At 33.2% G+C, this 25,682-nt stretch overlaps 1 protein-coding gene across 4 annotated transcripts in view; it reads left to right on the top strand.

The window, feature by feature from the left end:
• The window catches only part of PCMTD1 (protein-L-isoaspartate (D-aspartate) O-methyltransferase domain containing 1), a 42,344-nt gene extending 20,785 nt beyond the window's left edge, over positions 1-21,559 (top strand). For all 4 annotated transcript variants that reach the window (XM_026670416.2, XM_026670418.2, XM_087961729.1 and 1 more), the window contains exons 5-7: positions 14,956-15,127; positions 17,182-17,305; positions 19,251-21,559. In XM_026670416.2, the coding sequence (XP_026526201.1) occupies positions 14,956-15,127; positions 17,182-17,305; positions 19,251-19,621 (667 nt within the window). In that variant the 3' untranslated portion in view covers positions 19,622-21,559. The remainder of the gene's footprint in view (positions 1-14,955; positions 15,128-17,181; positions 17,306-19,250) is intronic.
• Positions 21,560-25,682: the final 4,123 nt, after the last annotated feature.

The raw sequence follows: 25,682 nt of genomic DNA, 5'->3' as shown, positions 1-25,682 counted from the left end.
TAAACCTTGGATAAAGAAAAATCAGTTCCTTCCCCCCACACCCTTATTTTCTGCCTCCCAGTTTGCCTGCTCTGGCATTTCTCACTATACAATGAAAGGTCATTGCCATTTTGAAATTTTGTCTTTTTTGTGTGTATTTAGATTTCTTCTAGTTTCATTTTTGTTGGCTTCTATTGTCTCCTTCAGGGTTTTGTTTACACAGGTTTAAATAAATGAAATAATATTAACATTCGGGTAGGAAGAGAGGTGAGCTTGGTGATGAACTTGTTTTTCAAGGAAATAATGTTATACATATCTTTAAGTTATTTTTGTTTATTGTTTTATACTTTTAATTTTAGACTTCTCTAGACACTTGTTTGATTACCCATTTAATACTGATTTGTACTCATATATCTATAATGTTAGCATTTATTGCCTGCCAAGCTAGTTTATAATCTGTGATTTATATGAGCACTTACTTTAAATTTTAATTCTTCATGTATTGAGGTGAAGGATACAGAATTGGAATGAATGGTATGTGAAATACACTTAAGGTATTTAAAATATTAAGTAGATATAAAATTGATATTGTACATGAATCTCATATTACACAATGATGAAGCATCTTTTTTGTATGAAATTGGTTGGTTGAATATTTCAGTTAGTGGCAATATCAAAGTCATGGAGTTATGATTTACGTAAAGTGCTAATACAATAGTGATGGCGAGAATATATTGATCCTTGTGGGCACTTTATTATTACTTTGAGGATATTTTATTTCTGAATATCTGGAAATATATTGAAAAATTTAGAAAATATTGATTTAGATGTTAATAAATGAATTTAAAGTGTGGCAAATTTAATGATATCAACATGAATATTGTACCTCATTTGATTTCTCTTTTGAGAAGTATCTCAGTATTAATTAGAAATAAATGTTGTTGTTTTCAGAGTAGAAAGTTATATAGAGTATACTATATATTTGGGGAAATTGATCACCAAGGATTTCATTAAACTAAGATTGCTCCCAGATTATCGTGATCTTTAATGTACCAGACTTGCAAAAATATCACAAAAGTTATTTTTATCATCCATAAGTTTGTTAACTGAAAATTCAGTAGAAAATCATGCTCTATTGGCCTTGCTGAAAAGTTGTTATTTATTCACATTATCGTCATAGGAAGTTTTTCTATCAACGTAGCAATGGCACTTAGACTTATATACCGCTTCATAGTGCTTTACAGCACACTCTAAACAGCACCCAAAGTCAGCATATTGCCCCTAACAATCTGGTTCTCATCTTAGCGACCTCAGAAGGCTGAGGCAACCTTGAGCCGTCAGGATCGAACTCCTGGCAGTGAGCAAAGTCGGCCTGCAACACTGCATTTTAGCCACTGCGCTACCATGGCTCTATATAGTAGAAATAGTAGAAAGATACAGCAGAAAAGCTATTTATTTCAGGAGTGTATGCCATAAGAAATCTGTGGGGTTTATTGAGATGTAAATAGAGTTTTATTGAGACTCATGAATATTTAACTGTTTGGGGTTTAATTCCTGAACAGTAGAATGTCAATACTGGAAGAAGCCAGCCTAGCTAATGGACAGTACAGATACTTATGATATAAGGGATATAACAGCGGACAATACCTAAAAGGACACATAAAAAAAGCTTGATAAAATTACAGAATTTTACAATAAATAAATAAATAATGAGAAATATCAATTTCACTGTTAGCTTTTGGTCTAAATGTTTTTGTTTTTGTTTTGGAGATAATTAAAGTGAAAGCAAGTGTAATTACATTTATAAATCTAGTCTACCCAAATATCATGGATAGATTAAAAGTAGCAAGAATTACTTAGAAGCCTGTACCATTCAAATAAACAAACATACAAATAGCTAAAAGACTAAATTTAATCTTAAAAATTAGAGAGGGACATAGTTTAAAATACTCATTCAGATTTAATACTACTTGCTAGGACTCATATGTAAACTAACATATATGATTCAGAAAGACCTTTTTTTAAGAAGCAGGATAAATTATATATAAAATTTTATTTATGTATGTATGTATGGTATTCAGCTTTGTTCGGGTATTTTCCCACGTCATTATAGTTGTGCTTTTAAAGTTGTGGCGACGTTTCGGCAGAATCTCATCTGCCATCATCAGGCTTGTGTATTGTGTTCGTCTGTGAGTCAGGCTTTCACAGACTCACAGATGAACACAATACACAAGCCTGATGGTGGCAGATGAGATTTTGCCGAAACGTTGCTACAATTGAAGTTGATGCTATGACCTGTTGCTTTCATGTTGGACAGGTCATAGCATCGACTTCAATGGCACCAAAACCATAGCCACTGTAGAAAACCCCAGCCACAGAATTATCAGAGAAGCCATAGAGATTGAAAAAAGACCTGAAAGCATGAATAGAAGAGATGATTCCACCAGACTGTCAATTGTTTGGAAGCCTGCACTCACAAACAAAAAAATCTCCACACCACAAGCCAGGCAAACACCTGGGCACAAACAGATCCCCCTGATACCTCCAGCTCAAACACACCCCAACCAGGCACCCAAATGAAACCTAGCTTCCTAATAAATGATAGCCGTCCATTTACTCGGAGCCAAGCCGCACTAAAAGCCTCCAATACAGGAACACAATGTTGCCAGCCAATCAAGACAAAAAAAGCAACAAAACAGAAAGAAGATATTAGAAACACCAATCAAGCAGAACACAGCAAACTCCAAGGCCAATAAACACAGACCAAGACTCCCAACCAATCAGGATGAAGAAAAAAACATTCTGGCACAGCAGTAGGCTTGCCCCAAATTTAAAACTGAAAGGGCTGTGAAAGTTTGACCCACAGACAAACACAATACAGAAGCCTGATGATGGCAGATGAGATTCTGCCGAAACGTCACTACAACTTTAAAAGCACAACTATAATGACGTGGGAAAATACCTGAACAAAGCTGAATACCATACATATAAAATACCTGCGAAAACTTAAGAAAACATATGTATGTATGTATGTATGTATGTATGTATGTATGTATGTATATGTGTGTGCACGTATATATATATATATGTGTGTGTGTGTGTGTGTATACATACACACACACACATATACATATGTACACAAGATAAATTAGATATAAAATTTTAGACAGACAGACAGACAAAATAGTCCCAATTAGTGGGAAGAATTATGGAACAAATGTGTGAAAATTTTACTCCAAATGTTGTATAGAAGACATACAAGTCTATTAATTACCAGGAAAAAAGAGAGAAATCATGCAGCAATAAATGATGGAAATACCACGAAACAGAAAGAACATTTTACTAAATTTGATGGATATGTAAAAACAAAGGAAAGGAAAGCAAACCCCAAAGCATTGTAAATATATAAAGATTTAGATAATCTTAAAGATTAAATTTGAAATGGAAGAAGCTGAATTTGACTGCATGATTCATTTAACAACTGCAGTGATTCACTTAACAACCATGGCAAAAAGGATTGTAAAATCAGATGGAACTCAGTTAACAGCCATCTTGCTTAGCAGTGAAAATTCTGATCTCAATAGTGGTTATAAATTGAGGATTACTGGTATAAATTTTTTTATGATAATTTCATAAAATAAAACATTTTATAAAATTTGCCAAATTTCAATTTCACAGGACTCATTAGTTCTAGATTTTGGACACATTAGCCAGTTTGAAGTACCTTGGTTCAAAAATTGTTGCCTGTGCTACACATTAAAGCTTGCACACAGACAAACTTATAAGTTTTAATGGTATATAAAGGTGTGTGTGCGTGCGTGTGTGTGTATAATCATAGATAGATAGATAGATAGATAGATAGATAGATAGATAGATAGATAGATAGATAGATAGATGATAGATAGATAGAATCATAAAAACAACTCATTCTACTTTGGTTTATGTTTTATTAATGTTATAATGAATGTTAGTTGTATAACTTACAAAAATTTCTTTGTCCAATTATTAATAGTATCTGTTCTATAACTATATTTTTAATAAATAAATAAATGAGTAGAAAATATTTAACTCTTTGCAAGAAGTCTATGCTAAGAAATAGATAGTAAAATGTTTTATTGAAAGGAATGTACAGAAGCTGGGATAGTATTTTAAATCAGTTATCATGCAACAATTACTCTAAAGGCTTTTCTTAGCTTCAAATCGAATTTGGATTGCTTAGCTCACAACAGTAGCAATATTTTCAACTTAAGTAGAGTTTGATGGCATAATATATTCCAGATGCCTGGGCTGTTTCAAAGTTACCTGAGATGCTTTCTTGTCTGATGGAATCACTAATGTAAATTAAACACAGAACATATCTTTTCCAATTATATATGAACATTTTAAAAATAGTATTGGGATTTTTCAATCATGGACAGAAGAATTGGAAACCCATATGACATCAATAGGTGCAAGTCTTTAAAAATGCTAAATTGCTGTTAACGGGTTTAAGACTAAAATTGCATTTCATGTCTATTACACTCTTCCTCTACCCCAAATGTATTGGATATCAGGTTTATTTTTTGGAGATGTAAACAATTTGAAAGATTGATTGCCCATATGATCTGATTTTAAGAACTACTAATATTAGTATTTTGATGTACATAAATAGAGCCATATGTCATCCAGGAATGACATTTGAAAATGAATATCATATTTGCTTTTGAAAAAGCAGTATATTCAACTAATCAGAAAATGAAGCAATGTATTTTTCTTTGGCATAAATTTCATGGTATTTGCAATAATAGGGTAGATTTTTTAGGTTAATTTTGATGCTTTCAAATGGGTTCAAAAATGTGTCAGAAATGTCTATTCACAAATACGTTTGTAACATTTCTTTCATTTTCTGACATTTAAATCTATATTTTCAAAGTAAAATTTTCTATGCGTTCAACTTTGTAGCGGTTAGAAAAATTACCAAAGTCGTATACCTATTCTCAAAAGATGGAGATATTTTAGCAATAAGTTCAGCTTCTATGTTTGACATACATTTAAAAAAATTAGCTCCTTTTGAAATGGAGATATCCTTTTGAAACACATGAAAGCTAGATCATCTTCCTTTTAAATTTTAATTTCACTAGTCTGGCTGACATCACGGCTCTGTCGGACATGAGGAGCCGGTCTCTGCGCTCCCAAGCTGAGTTCTCCCTGCTGGAGGGCTTCCAAAGGATCTAAAGCCACCCCATAGGGATGGTGAAGAAAGGAGGGGCGCCCTGCAGTTCGCAGAGAGCAGCAATTCCTGCTGGACTCAGGGTTTCTTCCCTCAACAAGAAGAAGCAGCCATGATAGCTGCCACAAAGTTGTGACAGCTGAGGCAACAAAGAACTGTGCAGGGTGGTGCAGATGAACAGTGATTGGAGCTAGGTGAGAAGATTCCTTTTTATTTGGACCCCAACTTTAAAGAAAAAAAGAAAGATGAAAATTCAGAAAAAGAGAACTATTTTTTAAACGGCTAACAACCATAGAAAGAAAAATCCTAGACCCGAAAGAGGAACTAAGGGGAGAGGAGCGTAAGACCTTTTAAAACATAGAAAATTGGACTCTTAAATTGGGTAGGTGTTGTTTTGGAAAGGCGTTATAAAATGCTGGACTATCCACTTGAATCTATTTGAATAGCTGACTTTGTTTCCATAAATTTAACTAAATTTGGATTAATTAAATCGTTAAGATTTGAAACAATGCTGAAACCTAATCTGAGGATGTCATCTACTGGTGAATATACCAGACCCCTACAAGTTCAGGAAAAAAAAAATTGAGGAGAAAAATAAACATTTATCTGGAGGACTGTGGACATTGACTGTTTTATAACTAGTGACTTTATGATTACTGGAAACTCTATTATGAAAGACCTTTAAGTAAAGCAAAGTGATTTTTGGTTTGCGGAAGCTTCCTGGACTATTTAAGTGGAATTGATTAATAATCCTGAGATGTAAAAAATTACAATTATTGAACTTTCTGAAGATTAACATTGGACTGGAATATATTGTTTTTTGGACTTGAGCAAGAGCAGGACTTATTAAATGAAGACAAGATGCTCCATGGGGAAAGGAATGAGATTTCAAGAGAAATGGTGTTGATGTTCCAAAGCATTAGGGGTACTATGGAAAAGAATCACAGAGAGATAAAGTACCTAATGCAAGGCATATATGGGAAAATTGAAAATATGTTACAACTGATGATGAATGAAAATCAAAGAATACAGGAAAGAGAGGAGATAGCAGATAGAATGGAAGAAAAGGCTGAACAGACAAACCAGAAAATAAAGCAGGAAGATGGGAAAGAGAAGATGTTAAAGACAATAATGGATGATGAAATAAACCAACCAAACATTTTTAGAGATTTAAAAAGGGAATCTGATAACCTGGAATATATTTTTGAAAGGGAGATAGGGGTTTGGGTGGATACTCTGAAGACCTGACAACTTAGGAGGATAGAGATGAGAGAAATATTCAGTCTCAATGCTGAAGATACAGATATTGATAGCAATAAAGATCTAAGAGACGAATATAGGAGGCAAGCCAAAAAAAAAAAACGAATAAGAATTGAAGTATTAAAATGAACGAGAGATGATGGATAGAAATACACACACACACACTTTCTAATATAATGATGGCCTGATAAGAAATTTGAATAAAGGTAGAAATAAAAATACACACCTTTATTTGAAACAATAGTTAGATGGAAAGATTGGAGGTTGAAGACAGTTTTTTAAGGTATGTTTAAATAATAGAAAGACTGGTTCTTGAATGGCGTATTGTGACTTTGGACAATCAAATAATGAAGAGCTATGCCTTATATAAACGTGTATTAATATTAGGATTAGCAAAGGTGACCAGACTAGAAGTTAGAATAGAGAGATAGAAAATAAGAAATAGGGGGAATACTAGCAGGTATAATCTTTATACAATAGAATATAAGTAATAATTTGATGGAAAAGATTAGAGGTTGAACAATGGTATCATGTATGCTTATAACATCATTGGCATTAACACGAAATATAATATAGAAAACTAATTAAAAAAACCATGTATATTAATATTGGGATTATATAAATTTGATTAATATAACAACCATTATGAATATCATTATTAATGTTTGTATCAAAATGAATTATACCCAGGGGCCACACTGTTTATGTAGTGATGTTGATGTTGATTTAAAAATAAAAATCTAATAAATCTAATGGAGGGGCATTAATTTCACTAGAAAACATTACCTTAGGCAGAAAATCACAACTTTCTATTTTATTTGGACAATCCTTAGGAGAAACACTTTGTAAGTTTAGGTCATTGCACTGCCCTCATTTTGAAAATTAATAAGCAATGCTGTTCATTCTTTAGTTGTCATGAGCCACTTGAAATTTTGAAACTGCAAGGATCCTTATCACTATCTAATGCACAGATGTTGCAATGCCAGGACTCCTCTTCACTTGTTTATTGAAGGGGAATATGTTGTCTTTTCTGCTCCCAGTCAGCTTCTAGATGTAGAATATCCATCTTGGAGGGAGAGCCACGGGGCAGTGCTAGATTGCCCACCTGCTAGCACTCTATCTATCCCCCAAGTGCAAAAGCTGATATGATTCCTTCTGGGCAAGGATACCAACTGTTCATCTCTGGGTTATGAAAGAATCACCTTTCTACAATGGTAAGTGAGAACAATTGTAGTATTTCTACTGGGAAAAAATATTACTAATAAGATAATCTTTTTAATCACTAATATCTGCAGAAGGAAAGGAAGTCCACTCATTCAGCCTCCCAGGAATAAAACAGAAGTATGTTTTAGTTCTATTAATACAGTGAAGACTAGAAAAGGAACTTCTGCTGACCTACAACAACAAAAAAGGCCTTTTATCCAATTTCACTTAAATAAATATGTCATTTTACAGATAATTGGTTATTTGAAGGAAAAAAAGTAGAAATCTACAGTTTTCAGATTTGGAAGCTTCTGCTATTGAAATGAGAAGCGTGATAAATTTACTTGTTATAAAAGCAAGCAAAACATAATCCTTGCAGTATTTTTCATGTTGCTTTGGTTGGAAAGATTTGAGATTCTCTTAGCATACACTCTGGCTGAACACTATATTTACATCATGTTTTGCAAGCACATGGAACTTAGAAGTTTTCATCAAAATGAGGAAGTCTGTATCCAGGTAAAAAAAAAAAAAACAGAATAATTGAGGATCCTGTTAAAACAGAATTGTATCTATTGCATTTGCTTCGCCTGGTTGCCAAAATTTCTGCATGAAGGCATTGAAATCAGGATTAAAAAAAATACTTTGTCCATATAACAAACCTCTGAAATCAACAAACACATTCCTATATACTGTATGGCTAAATATGCTATGGTTTTAATCACTGAACACAATAAAATTAAAGTTCTTCCTGATACATATTTCATATGTAAAATTTTACCAGTTACCATAAAATTCTATTTCCAATGGTCTTGTGCTTTCTCACTATATTTGCTGGCATTTTTTGGCAAAAAAAAAACAAAAACAAAAAACCCTTGTGAAACCTTTCCCCTGATTTAGAGTTTTTCTTGGCTCATGACATTGATGGATCCTTGCCAAAGATTGGGCTCTTCTAACGTACTGAAAGAAAGAGTGCTCGGTTTTCGAGACAAAGTTCAACAGGATGCAGTCAATACAGATTAAATATGGAAATAAAAGCTATTGGCAAGCACTAAATTTTGGTGTTTTCAGAAGCAATTACTTCGAACTCTTCAAACTGCGTTGGTAATAACAGCTTTTAAATATATCTATTTGAAAGTTTGATAAATATGTATTTTATATTTGTGTTAGACTGTAGTGCCAATATAGATTTGCATGTTTTGATATGAAATGTAATTTTTACCAAGACTGAAGATAATTTTCACAGAATCTATGTAGTACTTTATAGAAATGCATCTGTATCCAAATATAACTATAATTTTATTACCTCATTTATACCATATGTTCCATTCAGAGCTATATGAATAATTAAGGATTTTGGAATTTCAGTAAATTTCATCCTCAGCTACATCCTCACTGAATAACTTAGACCAATTATAATTTCCCTTTTCAGAAAAAATTAAGGGTAGCATTGTGAACTCCCAGAAGAAAAATGGAACATAAATTTAATAAATAATATTTACTATATAAACTATTAAAGTAGTATAAAAGGTTACCACTTTCCTATTTTATCATTTTAAGAAATACAGAAGAAAGTAATAACTAGTCCATTTTAAGGGAATTGAATATTTAAACTTTGTTCTTCAAAATTATGGTTTAGCACAATCATTGTGATATGCCAGTATACTGACCATTAAGTCATTGTTGCCACCTGCATTGCTGATATTTTTTTCTTTCAACCTGAACTTGTCATTTACAATTATTATATAGTTTGTTACAGTATTATATTCAGAATACAATTATAATCAAGTTATTTTCTATTAAAAATGCCATGACTTATTAAGAACTAGGGAAAAAAGCAAACATGAAATGTTATAATTCTATTTAAATCAGCTACATCAAGGCAGTTTTCATTTTGCTTAGCATAGTTAGAAATATATGCATCTAGCACAAGAAAGTATCTGATGATAAAATTTTCATCCCTTACTAACTTGAAAATCTTAAAATACATACCTTGGGGAAAACTGTATTTTGGCTCTGAAAACAGCATATTTCAAAAAGACACCTTAGTATCCTTACTGTATAATCTAAAATAAACAAAAAAAATAGACAAAAGTTATAACTGTGAAAAACTATTTGGCAGAAGAGGAGAGCTTATTTCCTGTTACAACAAACTGCTGTATTTCTTGTTAGCAATAGCACTTAGAGTTATATACCGCTTCACAGTGCTTTACAGCCCTCTCTAAGCGGTTTACAGAATCAACATATTGCCCCCAACAAATTAGACAAATAATATTTTTTAAAGTTTTGTATAGCCTTCTGTGGTGGATCAATGGAACATGTATACCTGCTGTATAAAGGGAAGGGACTTTATAAACATATGTAAATTCAAACTTACCTTTCTTTCAAGAAGAGATTGGACTGTCATTTGTCAGAAATGGTGTAGGGTCTCCAGCTTGGGTGGGGGGGTTGGACTAGATGATCTAAAGGTCCCTTCAAACTCTGATTATCTGTTATCTGATATATTAGACCATTATAAATCATCACGTATCAGAAGGTTTAATTTAATCCCAAAGTAATGACCCACTTAGAATTTTTCAGGTAACCTCAGCCTAATCAGTCCTGACAATGACCTCTTCAGTTAATGATTCTTTTATATGAGATTTGGGTTCTCTTTTAGAAGATACTGAGAATTCAAGATTAAGGTAACATGATACCCTTGAAGTGCACTAGCACTCATCAGATTACTTACTAGCAGATAATAATTTATATAGATTAGTAGAAAGGTACATAAGAACAGTGCTTTTTTGTATGTGTAATGTTAAATTTCTTACATCAAAATTGTCAAATTACAGGTTCTTCATCATCATACTATAATTTCCTCCCTCCCTCCCTTCCTTCCTTCCTTCCTTCCTTCCTTCCTTCCTTCCCACATATAACAGAAGTCTTGAAGGAATTCATGTCCAAATTTGTTTCAATCCATTTTATAGTATTTCCAAAGGCCATATGATTACGATTATTTTTTAAAAATTATCTGCAATTAATCAGGCACAAAATGTCAGTTCTTTTTTTTAATCTTCTGATTCATATGCAGAAGTGGGAAAAACATGGATGTGTTCTGACTGAACTATGAAATGAACTTATAATTACTCAGTGGCTAGCCATAAGGACAGGACATATTTTGGCTTCCAGAGTTCCTAAATAATTATTTTACTTGCATCTGCCTTTATATAAGAAAGATTCTCCTGAATTTGTGAATCTGAGAAATCTGGCCTAATTTTCTGAACTGTATTTCACATTGCTCATTTGACTTATTTTCTTTTTTTCTCTAGTCTATTTTGTGCCACAGATTGGGTTGCAATGTATTTTATCGATTTTAGCAATCTTTGACCATGTTCTAACAAGCAACTTGATTGAAAGAAGATTGTGCTCTAATACATTATGTAAATAAAGGAAGTCAATGAGTAGGACATGAAAATTCTTACCCAGTCCAATAGTATTTTCTTTTAAATAATCATTTCATTTCTGTGGATTACTAGATTAAATAAAAAGTTGAATACATTTATTTTGTTACTTTTTGTATCTGCAGTCGTAACACAAACGTACATACGTTTTAGCATTAACTTTTAGTCTTGGTCATTACATTGTTCTAAGGTCAAAAGTAAAGCATGTGGGAATGCCACATTATATGACACTAACTGATGTGAATTCTAAAGTCAACCTGACTTTAATCAAGTAGCTCTCATATATGCTATATCTAACTACACAGTTTCATTGATCATAAAGAAAAAGAATGTTTAAAATCAACAGTCTAGTATCTTGTGTTTATTTGTGTAACTATAGATTTGTACAATGGCTCATTTCTACTACCATGGGAGTTTCAGGGGTTTCAAAAGAACATTCAGTGTGCATCTGCACAGTCTGTAAGAGTGCATAGTTACATAGGAAAATGGATGTAGCTACACAATGGGAAAAAGATGCAGGAGAATCCACACATTTCTAATCAGGCTTTGGAGCATACATTTGTGCGCTTATAATACCATACATTATCTTGGGTTTTTGTCTGATTTCGTTGTTGGGCAATAATCGGCTCTGTTTTACTCAATGGTATAACTTTGGTATTAATGGTATTATAATTGGGCTTTTTTCTTCTCCATAGCAAATCACTGAGACTATCATTATTTTCCATTAATTCACCATGTCTCAATGTATTTCATTTAATACATAAGTGTATTTTCTTAGATTAATTGTCTGATGCAGAGACTATATGTAGCATCCAACTTGCAATAGAAGCATTGTAAAAGATCTTAAAAGGTTTACAAGATTCCAACCATGATTAGGAACTGATAACACCTGATGTATGTGGCTGGTAAACATGGAGTCATATTAGAAGCAATCCTTCATGTAGATTTATAGTTGTTAAATCTAATAAAATCACCAAAACCATAACACCAAACAATGGCTCTCCATTGAAGATTTATATCTTCAGTGTTAAGAAAGTGCCATTTTTCTTCTGTTATCACCCTTTTGAATCTTTTGAACTTTTGATGAAGAAAATAGAAGTTTGCTGAAGATATGACAAGTTAATTTGCTTAACATCTGTCCTTTGTATTGTGAGAGGTTGATTTACATTATAACATGAACCAATTTAATCATCAACACAGCTGGTTGAATGAGGTTTATGCATGATAAATTTCTTGCACTAATATTGCTTCTTAGTTATAAATTCTGAATATGTTATCTGATATCTGTACTGTTTGTCATTAAGCACATTGTGGAAATGTTCTGTGAAGCAGGGCTACTTAGTTTACCTGTGCATGGCAAAAAGTTTCTTCACTGCATGCACAGAAGTAAAAGTTTGCTTTATAGCATGGAGAACTGCGTACTGAGCATCTCTGCAGTTCCTTAAACCAAGCTTGTCATTTTCCAGAATTATGCTGTCTACAGAAAAGCATCAGCTTTGTTGCAGACAAGTTCTGCATCAGCCATCCCAAAGATGGTTTTTTAAGAAGCAACTGGATTTTCTGGTTTTTCTTTGAAGACATTTCGCTTCTCATCCAAGAAGCTTCTTTAACTCTGCCTGGATGGTGGGGAATGGAAGGATTTATACTCCTTGCAGACAGCTGGTCATTTGCATTCTTTTAGTGAGTTGTTAAGGCCAGCTAGAGGTTTATCAGTGTCGTCATGGTCACCTGACTGGTACAAATGGCTGTGGAGCCTACTTGGAACTGTTGAAAGGACTGTGTTGTAGACTGGAGATAGGTAGATGTATCCCCTCTGTTGAGAGAGGGCTGTTCAGTTTTGACATAGATGGCCTCTTTGACCCCTCTTTCAAACCAGCAGTCCTCTTTGTCCTCTTGAGCTTTTCCAATATTCCTGCATCCTTCCATTCTCCACCATCCAGTCAGAGCTGGAGAAGCTTCTTGGATGAGAAGCGAAACATCTTCAAAGAAAAACCAGAAAGTCTAGTTGCCTCTTGAAAAAGCACCTTTACGACAACCATGACTGGATGACTGAGAATCTCCATAGACATCAGCTATTCCACATTCCAAACACTTCTATGATCTCAGTTTAGAAGTGCAGCATGCCAACTGTAACGGAAATAAAATATGAATCATTGAAATAACTCATTTAGATTAAGAAATTCTGGCTAAATTGACCCATTTTATAAAATCTGAAAGAATAGGGACTAAATACAGTTCCTAAGAAGTCATTCTAGTTGGAAGAATGTCTGTGCAACTATTTGGATCCAAAGCAGAAAAGGTATTTAATCCCAGCATACATGTGTTTTATGTACCAGACAGCAACTCTCTAAAGAAATCACGACTTTTCTTAGGCTTGCATAGGAACCATGCAGTTTCAGGAAAATATTTCCTTGAGCTAAGGAAGGAACAACCAGATGCAAATATGTCACTTTGTCACCACCTCTTTAATGCATCCTTAATTTAGCAGACTTTACACTGAAATGAATAAATATAAAATGCTGAATTTTATATTCTTTCAACCTGAACTTGTCATGGTGAATATGGGTATTCTGTATATTTCCAATATAATGCAGCTACAATGTGAGATAGTCCTCATCTAATGACCAGTTTACAACTGTTGAAAACTATTACAGCCACAAAACGGGTACTTTGCAGCCCTTTAAAGAGATTTTAAAGCAATTCATTAAAAAACTGACTTTCGGTATAAGAGTTAATGCTGGGGGTGCTATCATGTTTGTACTGCTTGCATCTTAAGGGATCACTATCTTCTATTATATATATTTTTAAAATCAACTTGATTAAAAACATAACTATAAATGGTTAAGACTGGTTTCAAAATTGAGAAAGAGGTAGCTAAAAGCATCAAATGTTTTGGATGTTTTATGATTCCTATAAATGACATAATTCTCACTACCTAAAGGATGAAATAAGAATGTTGAATCTTATAAGAAATTTTTGAAGTAGTATTGATATCACTTTCCTCTTTAGCTTGTAATAACAATTTTGTAAAGCACCTACTTTAAGATAATTTAGTTTCATGACACCTTGCATATTTCTTTTCAAATAAGAGTTAGTGAGATATTCAGTGAACTAACTGCCTATTCTAGAATATGAGATGATTTTAATATTTGAGGCTTGGACAAGATGCTTGTAATTATCTGTCATGGTTAAAATATGCTCTACATTTGTATTCTAGCCTAGAAGGTAAGGCCAGGCTTTTGAAGGAGGATCTGACCATAATGATGCTATTTATATAATAAAGCTAACTGCATTGCTTCCATATTAGCTACTGGAATAAACACTTTGTAATTGGCATATTAAACAGTGAGTAATTTCACACTGAGTTATCTAGCAGATTATTTTCCCTGTTATAAACCTGCATGGTTGTTAAGATTGCCTAGGAAGATCCTACTGTGTATGCCATAAATCGGTAGATTGTCATTCTGAAGTAATTTGCAATGTGCCTTCTGAGTCATGATACCTTTTATTCAGAACATTCTCCTTGCAGATGTTCATTTAAATGTATTTTGAAGACCTCGTTTTTTCACCCTGATTTTCTTTGTAGGCATGTCAACATATTTTTGTAATGTACTTTATTTTCTCATTATTTAAAAAAATCCATATTTGATATTCTTTTATTTTAAATTACAAAATATTTAGTAATAAATAGCACATTATTGAAACAATACTAAAGTATGTTCAACTTTACATTTTAATCAAAGATATAGAACATAAAAATGTTGGTTGTGTATTTAATTGCAGAGATATTTCAGTTTTAGCAAATGTTTACAATTTTTCCAATCTTACTTTTTTTTAAAAAATGAAATGTTTGCTTATCCACAGATTTGAATTTTGTGAACCTGCATTTGTAGTTGGAAATTGCTTGCAGATAGCCTCAGACAGCCATCAATATGACCGGATTTATTGTGGAGCAGGTGTACAAAAAGACCACGAAAACTACATGAAAATTTTATTGAAAATTGGAGGCATTCTGGTTATGCCTATAGAAGATCAGGTGATTTAAACCTTTTTCCTTTGAATATTTATATTTCCTTTGTCACATTTAAATAACATTATTCTTAATCTTTCTATTGTCAGCTGCCCCAATACTGTAAACAAAATATAAAATGGAAGAATGAGCACCAACAATAAAACCCATTGTCTTCTCTTTTGTCTTCAAGAAACGTTCTAATTGAACAGTTTGATCTTTCAGGGCAGTTCCACTAGCCAACCTATAGTTGATTTTTAGTGAATTTTCAAGTGTAATTTTGACAGAATTAATTCATTATACAGTATTGTGTGATCTATGAGCTCTTCCGCCAAAGAAAAAGCTTGAGAAAACAGGATTTAAATGATCTACTCTCTTAGACACTGAAATAGCCCACTCCTTTTCTTAAATGACTCTTACTTCTGCCTGTTAATATGCTAAAATACTGCAGTTTAAAAATAAATTGTTACTAATTTGTAATTTTGAATATTGTGTTTAAATTGAGATATTTTAAACCTTTTATTTGTACCTGGCTTATCAGATGAGTCCCCAAAACTTGTTAGTAAGCAGATAGAGACAGTTACTGGAGAGGCAAGCATCCCTAACTGAATAATACAGCTCTACATGTCTGCACTGTCCAGTGCTGTAAACAAAAACCTTTGATGATGTAGTTGGAAACATTGCTGCCACTTTGCTTATATCCAGTAGGTTCTTTCCCCAATGTGTGTTCTAGGGTGAAGACGAGAGGAAAGATTGTAGTCACCTGGGCCGATACTTTTTCATGAGCTAATACTGTAAAGAAAAAAAAGGTGAAACTGGGGCTGCTTCAGTTAGGTTTTAAGTACTTATTCCTTGATAGTAAATCATACTTTTTCACTAATAAATTTCAACAATTTAATTTTTTATTTAAATTGAAGAAACTGAAGAAAAATACTGACAAAAATTATACTAACATGTCCTTAATTCCATCTGTGCCTACTGAAAGATTGTCACAAAGTTGTGATGATTATGCTAGGCATAATTACACATAGAAATATGGCTGTTACCAACTCATTGTTTATGATTTCCTCCAAATTCTGATGTAGATAGAAGCAAACTTTACCCTCTGTTTACTTTAGATTACAATTTCTTCAATTTTCTTGGCATTATAAATGATAGCTAGGACTGATTAAAGTTGGAAGTTCAAATTATTTGGAAAGTATCAAATAATATATCCCTTTTTAAATGGTGGGTAGCCTCACTAAACTCATGTCTAGAGAATATGATCCTTGTGACTATAATCACAGGTGGAATTTGGCTAAAAGGTTTAACAAGTATAACCTTTCATGGTGTTAGGACATTTATTGTGGGAGTGATAATCATTGGTACTTTAACATGTTGCTCTACCCAATTATGAGTGGTATGAACATTATCCAATAATAGGCATGGTTATTCGGCTTCATAAATAAAGTTTGAAATTGGCTTGTTATAGCCAACTTTTTTTGTCGCTGTCTTTCTTTTCTTTAAAACCCCCCCTCCCCCCCTTGGCGCCCTCCCCCCCCCCCCCCCCGCCGCGTTCCGACATAGCTGCGCGCGCCGTGGGTCCTGGCCGCCTCTTTTTATGATTCGGTCCTCCCCCCCCCCCCCCCCCCCCCCCCCCCCCCCCCCCCCTTTTAAGGAAAAAGAAGCAGAAAGAAACGAAGACATTAATGCCTTCATATTACCAAACAATTGAAGCAAAAATAAAATAAAGTCCTTTTTATTTGAAGGGGTTTTGGAGTAAATGGGATGGAGTAAAATAATCGCAGAACCTACATCCAATTCACTTTCTAAAACCCTGAAAAAAAAGGATTATTGGCCAAATTTTGGATTTATAGGAAGAACTTTTAAGAAGTAAAATGTTTATTGGAACCCCACAACCCTTTATCAAAATAGGTCCCACAAGTCTTAAGATTTACCCAAATTCACTTGCATAAATTATAAGCTATAGGGTTTTTTTTCAGTATATCAGAGCATGGTCATTATATGAGAAAGAAATACAAATACAAGTATTAATGTGATAGCTTAAATTTGTAACATTAATTTTCAATGATTTTATATAGCTAACCCAGATCCTGAGAACTGGACAGAATACTTGGGAAAGTAAAAACATCCTTGCTGTATCATTCGCTCCACTTGTACAGCCAAGCAAAAGTGACACCAGCAAAAATGATAGCGTGGGGCTGCGTAAGTAGTATTTGTTGTGTGTTTCGTTGTAGTACAATTAACATAGACTAAAAGTAAACTTAAGCAGCTAAAAGTTTTTGAAAAAGAATAAATGAAAAAAATCATATCAACACTTACTTAAACTCAATAATTCTTCTATATATTGGGCCATATTCTAAGCAATAAGTAGCCCTAACTACAAAGCATTTCTGAGATCCTTAACAAGAGCATAAGATATATTACCAAGAATTCCCTGTTAGAAGGAAATTGGTAATAAATCTTATGAATGTGTCTTCTACTTATGCAAACAATCCATTGGAGTCAGCCCATTCAACTTAACAATTGTCTGCAATATTTATCCCTGAAGCTGAACAACTGTATCTGACTAGGATATCATATTTATAATCCATCTTGTTACTAATTCCATTTTGTGGTTTTATTTTTAGAATCTTAATTTAAACTTAGGTTGAGTTAACTGATTTGCTAACAAAAGTTGTTAGGGATTGCTGATATGAAAGGGTAGCGTACCATGTAAATTTAATCTGTTTCTGAGTAAAAACAACTCATGAATTCATTTTTAATGGAATTTGGTTGCTACTTTGTACTTCGATATGTGAATTAAATAAAATCTAGTTTCTTAAAACAAAAATTTATTGGATGGCGTATTGTGTTATAATTTACTGTACTATATTCCTGCCTATTTCTATTTGTAAAAATAATACAATTTCAGAATAAACTTCATTTATTTTATTTATGTTTTGCTTTTATTGTTTTTATAAATAACTCAACGTGGTAAACAGCCCTAATACCTTTTCTTCTCCTACTTTACCCACAACAAAAAACCCTGTGAGGTAAGTTGGACAGAGAGAGAATGGCCAGCCCAAAGTTACTTAGCCAAATTTCATGCCTAAGACTTGAATAGAACGTACAATCTTCTGGCTTATTGCTGAACTATCTGTCTATTTATGTATTAAATGTATATGCTGCCCATCTCACTGTCAAGCGACTTGGCAGCTTATAACATCATAAAAAATTTAATATAAAATGTTAAAACATTAGAAACGAGCATTAAAAGTAAACAAAAGCTGGGTAAAGTTGGAACAAATAGACTAACAGAGTGGAAGTGGGATCTTTTTAGTCTACTAATCATCTCCAGCAAGGGGCGACCCCAGTGGGGCTCCAAGCTAATTTGCAGAGCCAGGTTTTCAGACTCTTGTGAAAGGCCAAGAGTGTAGGCGTGGATTTGGCCTCAAGGGACATGCTGTTCCAGAAGGTGGAAGCCATCACAGAAAAAGTTACCCTAGCCCCCACCAGCTGAAGTTTCTTGGCTGATGGAGTCCATAGCATGCCCCTTCTGCCAGGATGGAATTAATTTATAGCAAGTAGATGAGTAGGCAAAAGTGATGATTGAAAATAAATGATAAGTATAATTTTTAAAACATTTTAAAAGTTACATGTGATTTGTTGTAGTTTTCTATATATTCATTGTTCTGTCATCTGATTTTTTTTGTTTGTTTGATGAAGCATGTTATTACAAACTTCTTTATATTGGACACAAGTTTTAAAAATATTTAAAAATACCAATAAAGGAGAATATTTGTTGCTCAGGGTTGAAATAAGGGGTCCTAGGTGCTCTCTGAGCTTGCTTGTTTTCCTTGCAAGACAATACCATGTACTCCTCATATTTAAACATATTTGAAATATAGGGAAACTCCTGTTTCAAAATGTTCATGATGGTGTCCAGCTTAATAATATACAAAGAGCAAAAGAAACTTGGAAGAAATTATAAAAAAACACTGTCTTCCAAGGTCCTTTGTCAAAGTTACCAAGAAATCATGCCAGAAAAGTGATTGCTGCCTTTACATATTTTAAATATAGTTCAATATTTTTAATGATTTACTTCAAAATATTTTATAATGTAATATAAGTACCCTGACTTGTTTATTTTAATTTTTTCTCTTTATAGCTTCCTGTGCTGTTAGGAATCTACAGGATTTGGCTCGGATCTACATTAGACGCACCCTTAGAAACTATGTAAATGATGAAATGCAAACCAAAGGTATTACACAGAAACCACCACCAAAACGTAAACGCAGAAGGTGTCGTAGACGCAGGATTAATACCTACGTGTTTGTTGGCAATCAACTCATTCCTCAACCTTTAGATAGTGAAGAAGATGAAAAGATGGAGGAAGACCACAAAGAAGATGATGAAAAAGATCAAAATGAAGTCTTGAAAACAGAGGAACCTCCACGAAATTTATTGCGGGAAAAGATTATGAATTTACCACTCCCTGAATCTCTAAAAGCCTATTTGACATACTACAGAGAAAAATAACCTTTGCTTTTAAGTAAAAATAATAATGCTTACTTGATATTTTCTTAATCCTTGAAATGTAGCATTTACTTAAGTACAGTAATCTTTCAACAAGGCTTTAGAGCTGTGATGAATCAAAACATATCTTGTCTTAACTTTGCTACAAGGACTTAGATTCAGCAGTAGTTTCCTATTTTAAATCCTATTTTGTTACCTCCCCCAGGAAATATTGTTTTAACTTGACCAGAAATGGGTTCCATACCAGTACATAGCATTAATTAAGAGTTTGCATGATAAATCTTTTTGTTCCCTGACAGATTTGTATTGAGAATTAATAGCATTTTTATATAAGTGAATAAAAGTGTATTCAGATAACAATAAGGATGGTCTGCATTCTCTTAAGCAAGTTTTTAAACAAGCAGACATTTTTCATGTCACTGAATTGGAACATTTTATTTTACCATGGTTATATTGCAAATCGTTGTTACTGTGTTGAAGTAAGTGTGTTCAAAGGATTACAGAAGTGCAATAGCAGTGGACATTGAATGAGCTGACTTTAGTGTAATATATGCATTGAAATTTAGAAATGACAGATAATTTTCTTTTATATCTCTTGCCAAAAAATGTCAAGAAAAATGATTGCTTCTCTGTCTCTTTCTCTCTCTCTGAGCCTTAAAGAACATACTGACTATAGCATTTCTAAAAAATCTTTTCTTTAACACCAGCCAATGATTGATTTCTTAACTTTCCAGCATTTATGAAAAAAGTATGTAACTTATTTTTAAATTCAATGGTACAGAAAACATCTTTCATTTATAAAAGATTGTAATTTCAGCTACTATATTTACGCCTTTGTAGAATAGAACATGTAAAAACGATCTTGTATTGCTTTTTTACATAGCAGTAATAATAGAATTCAAGGATTTGTTCAGCAATGCACTTTAACTGATTCTGTACCTTATTTATTGCAGATAAGGGAAGATGCATTTCATTTTTACACTTGATATTCATTTTCTTCTTTGCAAGCTTGGGGACTCATGTTGCTTGACTATAATGTTCCATCTGCATTTTTATTGAATATTTAAAGGGGTCATTTTTAGAGCATCTTTCTACTAGCTTTAAGTGAATGAAAGAAACTTCAAAATATGCTTTAAAACTTATAATTGTTGAGGACACCTAATCTCTGGGGCCAATTAAAAGCATTCCTTATAGAGAAGATTCCTATACAGTTTATTATTGTAGATAACATAAAGCAGGTTCAGTAGATGACTGTTATATATGTGTTCTCACATTCGGAATTAATAGAAATCAACCATTTCATCTATATAATTCAAATAGTCTTTTTACTCGTGTCCATTTCATAGTATTATAAAAATTTTGAGCAGTCTGTGAAATACATAGGTTTTGTTCTTAAATAAAAAATAATGTCCTCCTCCCCCCTCTTTTTGTTTGCAATTATCGGATTAAATTCCACTGGGGGAAAAGTTCAGGGGTTACAGTGTAGAGTGGTTTTTAGAAAATTAACACTAACGAATAACATATATTACTAGAAAAGCATGCCAGTCTTATTTCACAGCAACAGAAACTGACAAATGGCAGACAAATGAAACTACTGCAGTAATTCTGAATATTCAGTGGTGGAAAGCATTGACACATCCAGTGTATTTTATTAGCTGAAATAAAGTTTTAAGATATTTTGAAAAACTTATCTTCTAGTGTTGGTTTTTCATACTTTCTCAATTTTCAGAGTGCAAAGGTTTTCCCAGAAATTTATACAGATTGTTTCTTGAAGAATGATTTCTTGTGTTTCCTGTTGTAAACTTATTCAGATAGACAATAGAAGAGTTATAAATATTATGTAATTTTTTTTAGTTACTGAAAGATTTTTTGTGTGTGTATAAGTTCACATTTTTGGATTTGTATTTTAAAATAAAATAATAAAATTCAGAATCAATCAAAGTTAAATCTCTGGTGATCGTTCCAGTAAAAATGTCTGGCATGCTTCCTGTTTCAATTACATTGTACCTTTTGCAAAACTACCTGTCCACATTGGGAAATGTTCATTCAGAATTCTAAATGATATTAAATGATTGGAAATTACGTTACTGGGAAAATTGAAGAGCAAAGATGCTGTGTTTATTTGTATAACAAAATTAAAATAGATTATTACTGACAACAGTTGCCAACTACTGGGACTAGGAATTTTAAGGGCCATTGGCATGGTTGTCCACACCTTAACTAAACCTAATTCATTTCTTATTTAACAGCTATGATTCACATAATGGCCTTACTCAACCATGTATCTTGTATAAAGCCTTTTGTTATTTTATATGTGGAGACAGGCTTCAAGTAATAGCTTAAATATTAACTTTCTGGGAACTATTCCTGAATATATATAGAAATTTTGAAATACACCATCAGATTTGTGTACACATGTAGCTTCTTGCAATCTTATACTGTATTATAGGAAGGAAAGGAGTCTGGATCCTGTATATTTCTTAAAATACAATTCTCTAAATTAATGTCACATAATTGATGGATACAAAATATTTTTTACAAAATAATTATTGTGTAAAATATTCTGTCATGCATTTCTCAGCTTTATATTGGTACATTTTTCACTATTTGGTATACGTGAAATCACGTTGCCACTATCTGGAGATATACGTGGATACATCAGATTTCATGATAAAGGATTTCACTGATAAATCATCAGATTCTACCCAACCAAGGGTTTATGGCATTGCTTGCTTTCAAATTACTTGTACATTTCTCCTAATTAGGTTTATACTGGTTGTTTTTTTTTTTTTTTGTTGTTGTTATTTTGCATATTTTCTACATTGGATTCAGTAGTAATTGTACAAATTCAATTGAGCTTCCTTATCACAATATATTTCAGCTTATTTTACTTTCAATCTGTTTCAATACATCTATATTGCGTTGTTTCCCACAATACAGAAGTGGTTTGTAATTGTAATACTTACAGGATTGTTGCCTTTTAATTTAAATTTATTTTAATTTAATTTTAATAATCTAATATCCCTAATTTTCCTGATTGTCTCCCACTCATGTACTAACAGGTTTCTACCTCAGGTGGATCTCAATTTTTTTTTAAAAAAAAGTCATATGTTCTGCCATTTCTTATATTTTTATGAGAATGATGCCCAAAGAAAGCATTTTCCTTAAAATATTGTTTAGGATAAAAAGGTGCAATTGTCCAAATGTTAGACATTATCTCCTTCATGTTCCCCATTTTGACCTACAGGCTTTTTGCAAAGAAACCTGTACACTGCACTAGTCATATAAATGAGGTAGTTTCATATCCAACAAGGATCTTCTAAACATATATTTAAAAGCAGTTTTCTTCCAGAGTTCTTCCAGATTTTGTTTACATAAAACACTCCTCAAAGTCCTAAAATGGAAGTGAATTCTAGATTCTCTGTGCTGAGGGTAAATTATATTAACACAGTACATATTTTCTCAAAAGAACTGTGGCATTCCAAGTAGGTAAGCAGAAGCACCCCACTGAATAAATTCATGGTAATGCTGGTCTGTGATCATAAGGATTGATTGAGTAAATTAATGATTGCAGTTTTCTTTTGTAAACTGACTGAAATGTACATTTACCATTTTTAAAAAATAATGTAATAATTTTATACTTCTATTGCCATCTGGGGCGGGGGGGAGGGGGAGATAAAACCGATTTTTCCTGAAAGTGACCATAACTCGTTACTTATTATTTCAGATGAAGATAAAATCAAACTAGTGTTTCAGCATCTGTTCTATATTTCACAGGCCTTGAATGGAAATAAGGGTATTGTTTTCAATCAAGGAATCCTAGTTTTAATTTTGATTCACTATGAAGCTGCTGAGTGGATTCAGACACTCCTGTCTGCCTTATTGAGTAGTTCTGAGAATAAATCTTCCTAAAATTGTTTATCCTAAGTGGATTTAAAAAATGCCAAATTTTTTTAAAAATAGTCTCTCTTATTTATTTACTTATTGAAAGGTGTTGTGTGCATTTTAGAGCATTGGCTTTGAATATTTAGTTTATGACAACATTATTTGATGCAGATTTCAGTTGTCACTTAATCAAAGCTGGTGGTTTCATAAGCAAGATTTAATGCGTTAATATAACTTTCCAAGCTGGGTCTCCAGTACTTGTAATGCAAATCAAAGATGCTTACATGCTTAACACACACACACACACACACACACACACAAAGGGGAGGCATTTTTGAACTTTCAAAACCAATATTTAATGCCGCACTGATTTTATTACAAGCAGGATATAGATATAATGCTTCAATTACTATAATGCAATCAGGAATTTCTACCTAGTTTACTGTACCTGATGGGAGTGCCCCATTAATTGAATAAATAAAAAGAGTGACTATGTAATCACTAGTTTTCCAGCTAGACCAATGAAAAGTGGTTATGTTCATTCCCTTTGTTTACTATAACACAATAAGTGCCAAATGGTGAAAATGAAACAAATGGGAGGGATCTACTTATTTCCCCTTTTTTCTTTGTGGTAGATGCAGAACCTTGTGACTTGATTCATTTATTTGCTTCTGCTGCTGTAGAGGGAAACTTTAAAACAAATATTGTCTGATCCAGTAAGACAAGTTATTTCAAAGCAAAACCAATGCCTTTTATAAAGCCACAAGAGGGCAATGTTGCCTTACAGAAGAATGTGGAGAAAAATAAAAACTCAGTGAGTGAGGAGGAACTGTTTGCATAATTTAAAAAAAAACCCTGCAGATTTCAAAAGCTGAAAAAAATCATTTGTGCAAAACATATCACGCTACATAGCTAAAATCAGTACATTGCAATAATCAATAAATAAAAGTGAGAGACAGCACATTCATTGCCTGACTTTGTTCATTCTGAATCAAGTTGGGCTTTCTACACTAAAAGACTTACAGTAATTTATTTCCAGATTTCTTCATTTCACAGATTTCACATTCACAGACAAATTGCTGTGAGTATTCCTGGCATACTATGGCAATGGTAATATATTCATTTCTTTGTCATGATTGATCTTTGTCTTGAAAGGGAAAAAAAATCAAATTCTTCCATTTCCACAGGTCCCAAGTTTTCTTATACCCTTTTGATTTTCCTACCTTTAAACATACCTTTATTTTTTCAGCAGCACTAGCTTCTTGATCTCTTACTGGGGCCCCCTTTCCCTCTTCCCTCTTCTCTGCCTTCTGAGTCCCAGCTGATCAGCTGGGTCATCTTTTGTTGCCATGCACAGGAGAATGGAGCTGGAAAGCAGGTTAGTGGAATGGGGAGGGAATGGAATTTTGCTGTAACCTTCCCCCAGGAGTGGGGAGGGAATAGGGATTTTGCACTAACCTTCCCCTGCCATGCCCACCAAGCTACACCCACCAAGCCAAACCATGCCCACCAAGCTACGCCCACAGAACTGGTAGTAAAAAAATTTTTAATCCCACCACTGTCTCAAACACACACATGGAATTCCTCTACTCAAGAGAAATTTCACGTGGTAAAAAGAAAAGGTTTGATTTTTAAAATATTATTTTTATTGAATATTTTTGACTTAAAGAAAGGGCAATCCAGCTAAAACTATGAAAGTTTTTGCACAGAAATGGAAGTTAAGGTTGACTGCCAAATAGTATAAAAGTAGGATATGATAGAAATAAAGCATGCATGAGAATAAACAGAATGCTGAGACAGTAAGCTCAGGAAAAGTGACATCCTCTTTGTGATTTATGGATAAATGTGGAAGAAATGTTTGTGGAAGTGTAAGGTGATATGTGCAATGAAGATACATATACTTTGGTATACAGACTGCTGGATTATTGGCTAAGAACTCAAATGATTTGCAGTAAATTTAGACTGTGTAGGATCTGAAAATTGAGAGTGTTGGCTATATAAATTTTCAGGTTCATATTCTCAATCAGACAGTACCATCTAATGCTTGTGCAAATCATTTGGGTTCTCAGTCAGCAGCATTAAAAATAGAACAATTGCTTTATACTTAGGTCTAACAGCTCTTGTGGATCTTACTTCACGTTGTTCTTTGGTCTCCACTTGTCCACCTATTGCGCCTTCT

The sequence above is a fragment of the Notechis scutatus genome, chromosome 3 (assembly GCF_049901735.1).
Source record: "Notechis scutatus isolate UNSWTSFEM ecotype Mainland chromosome 3, rNotScu1.2, whole genome shotgun sequence".
Taxonomy (NCBI): domain Eukaryota; kingdom Metazoa; phylum Chordata; class Lepidosauria; order Squamata; family Elapidae; genus Notechis; species Notechis scutatus.
Note: the sequence above shows the minus strand (reverse complement) of the source record. Positions and strands in the feature narration are given on the sequence as shown.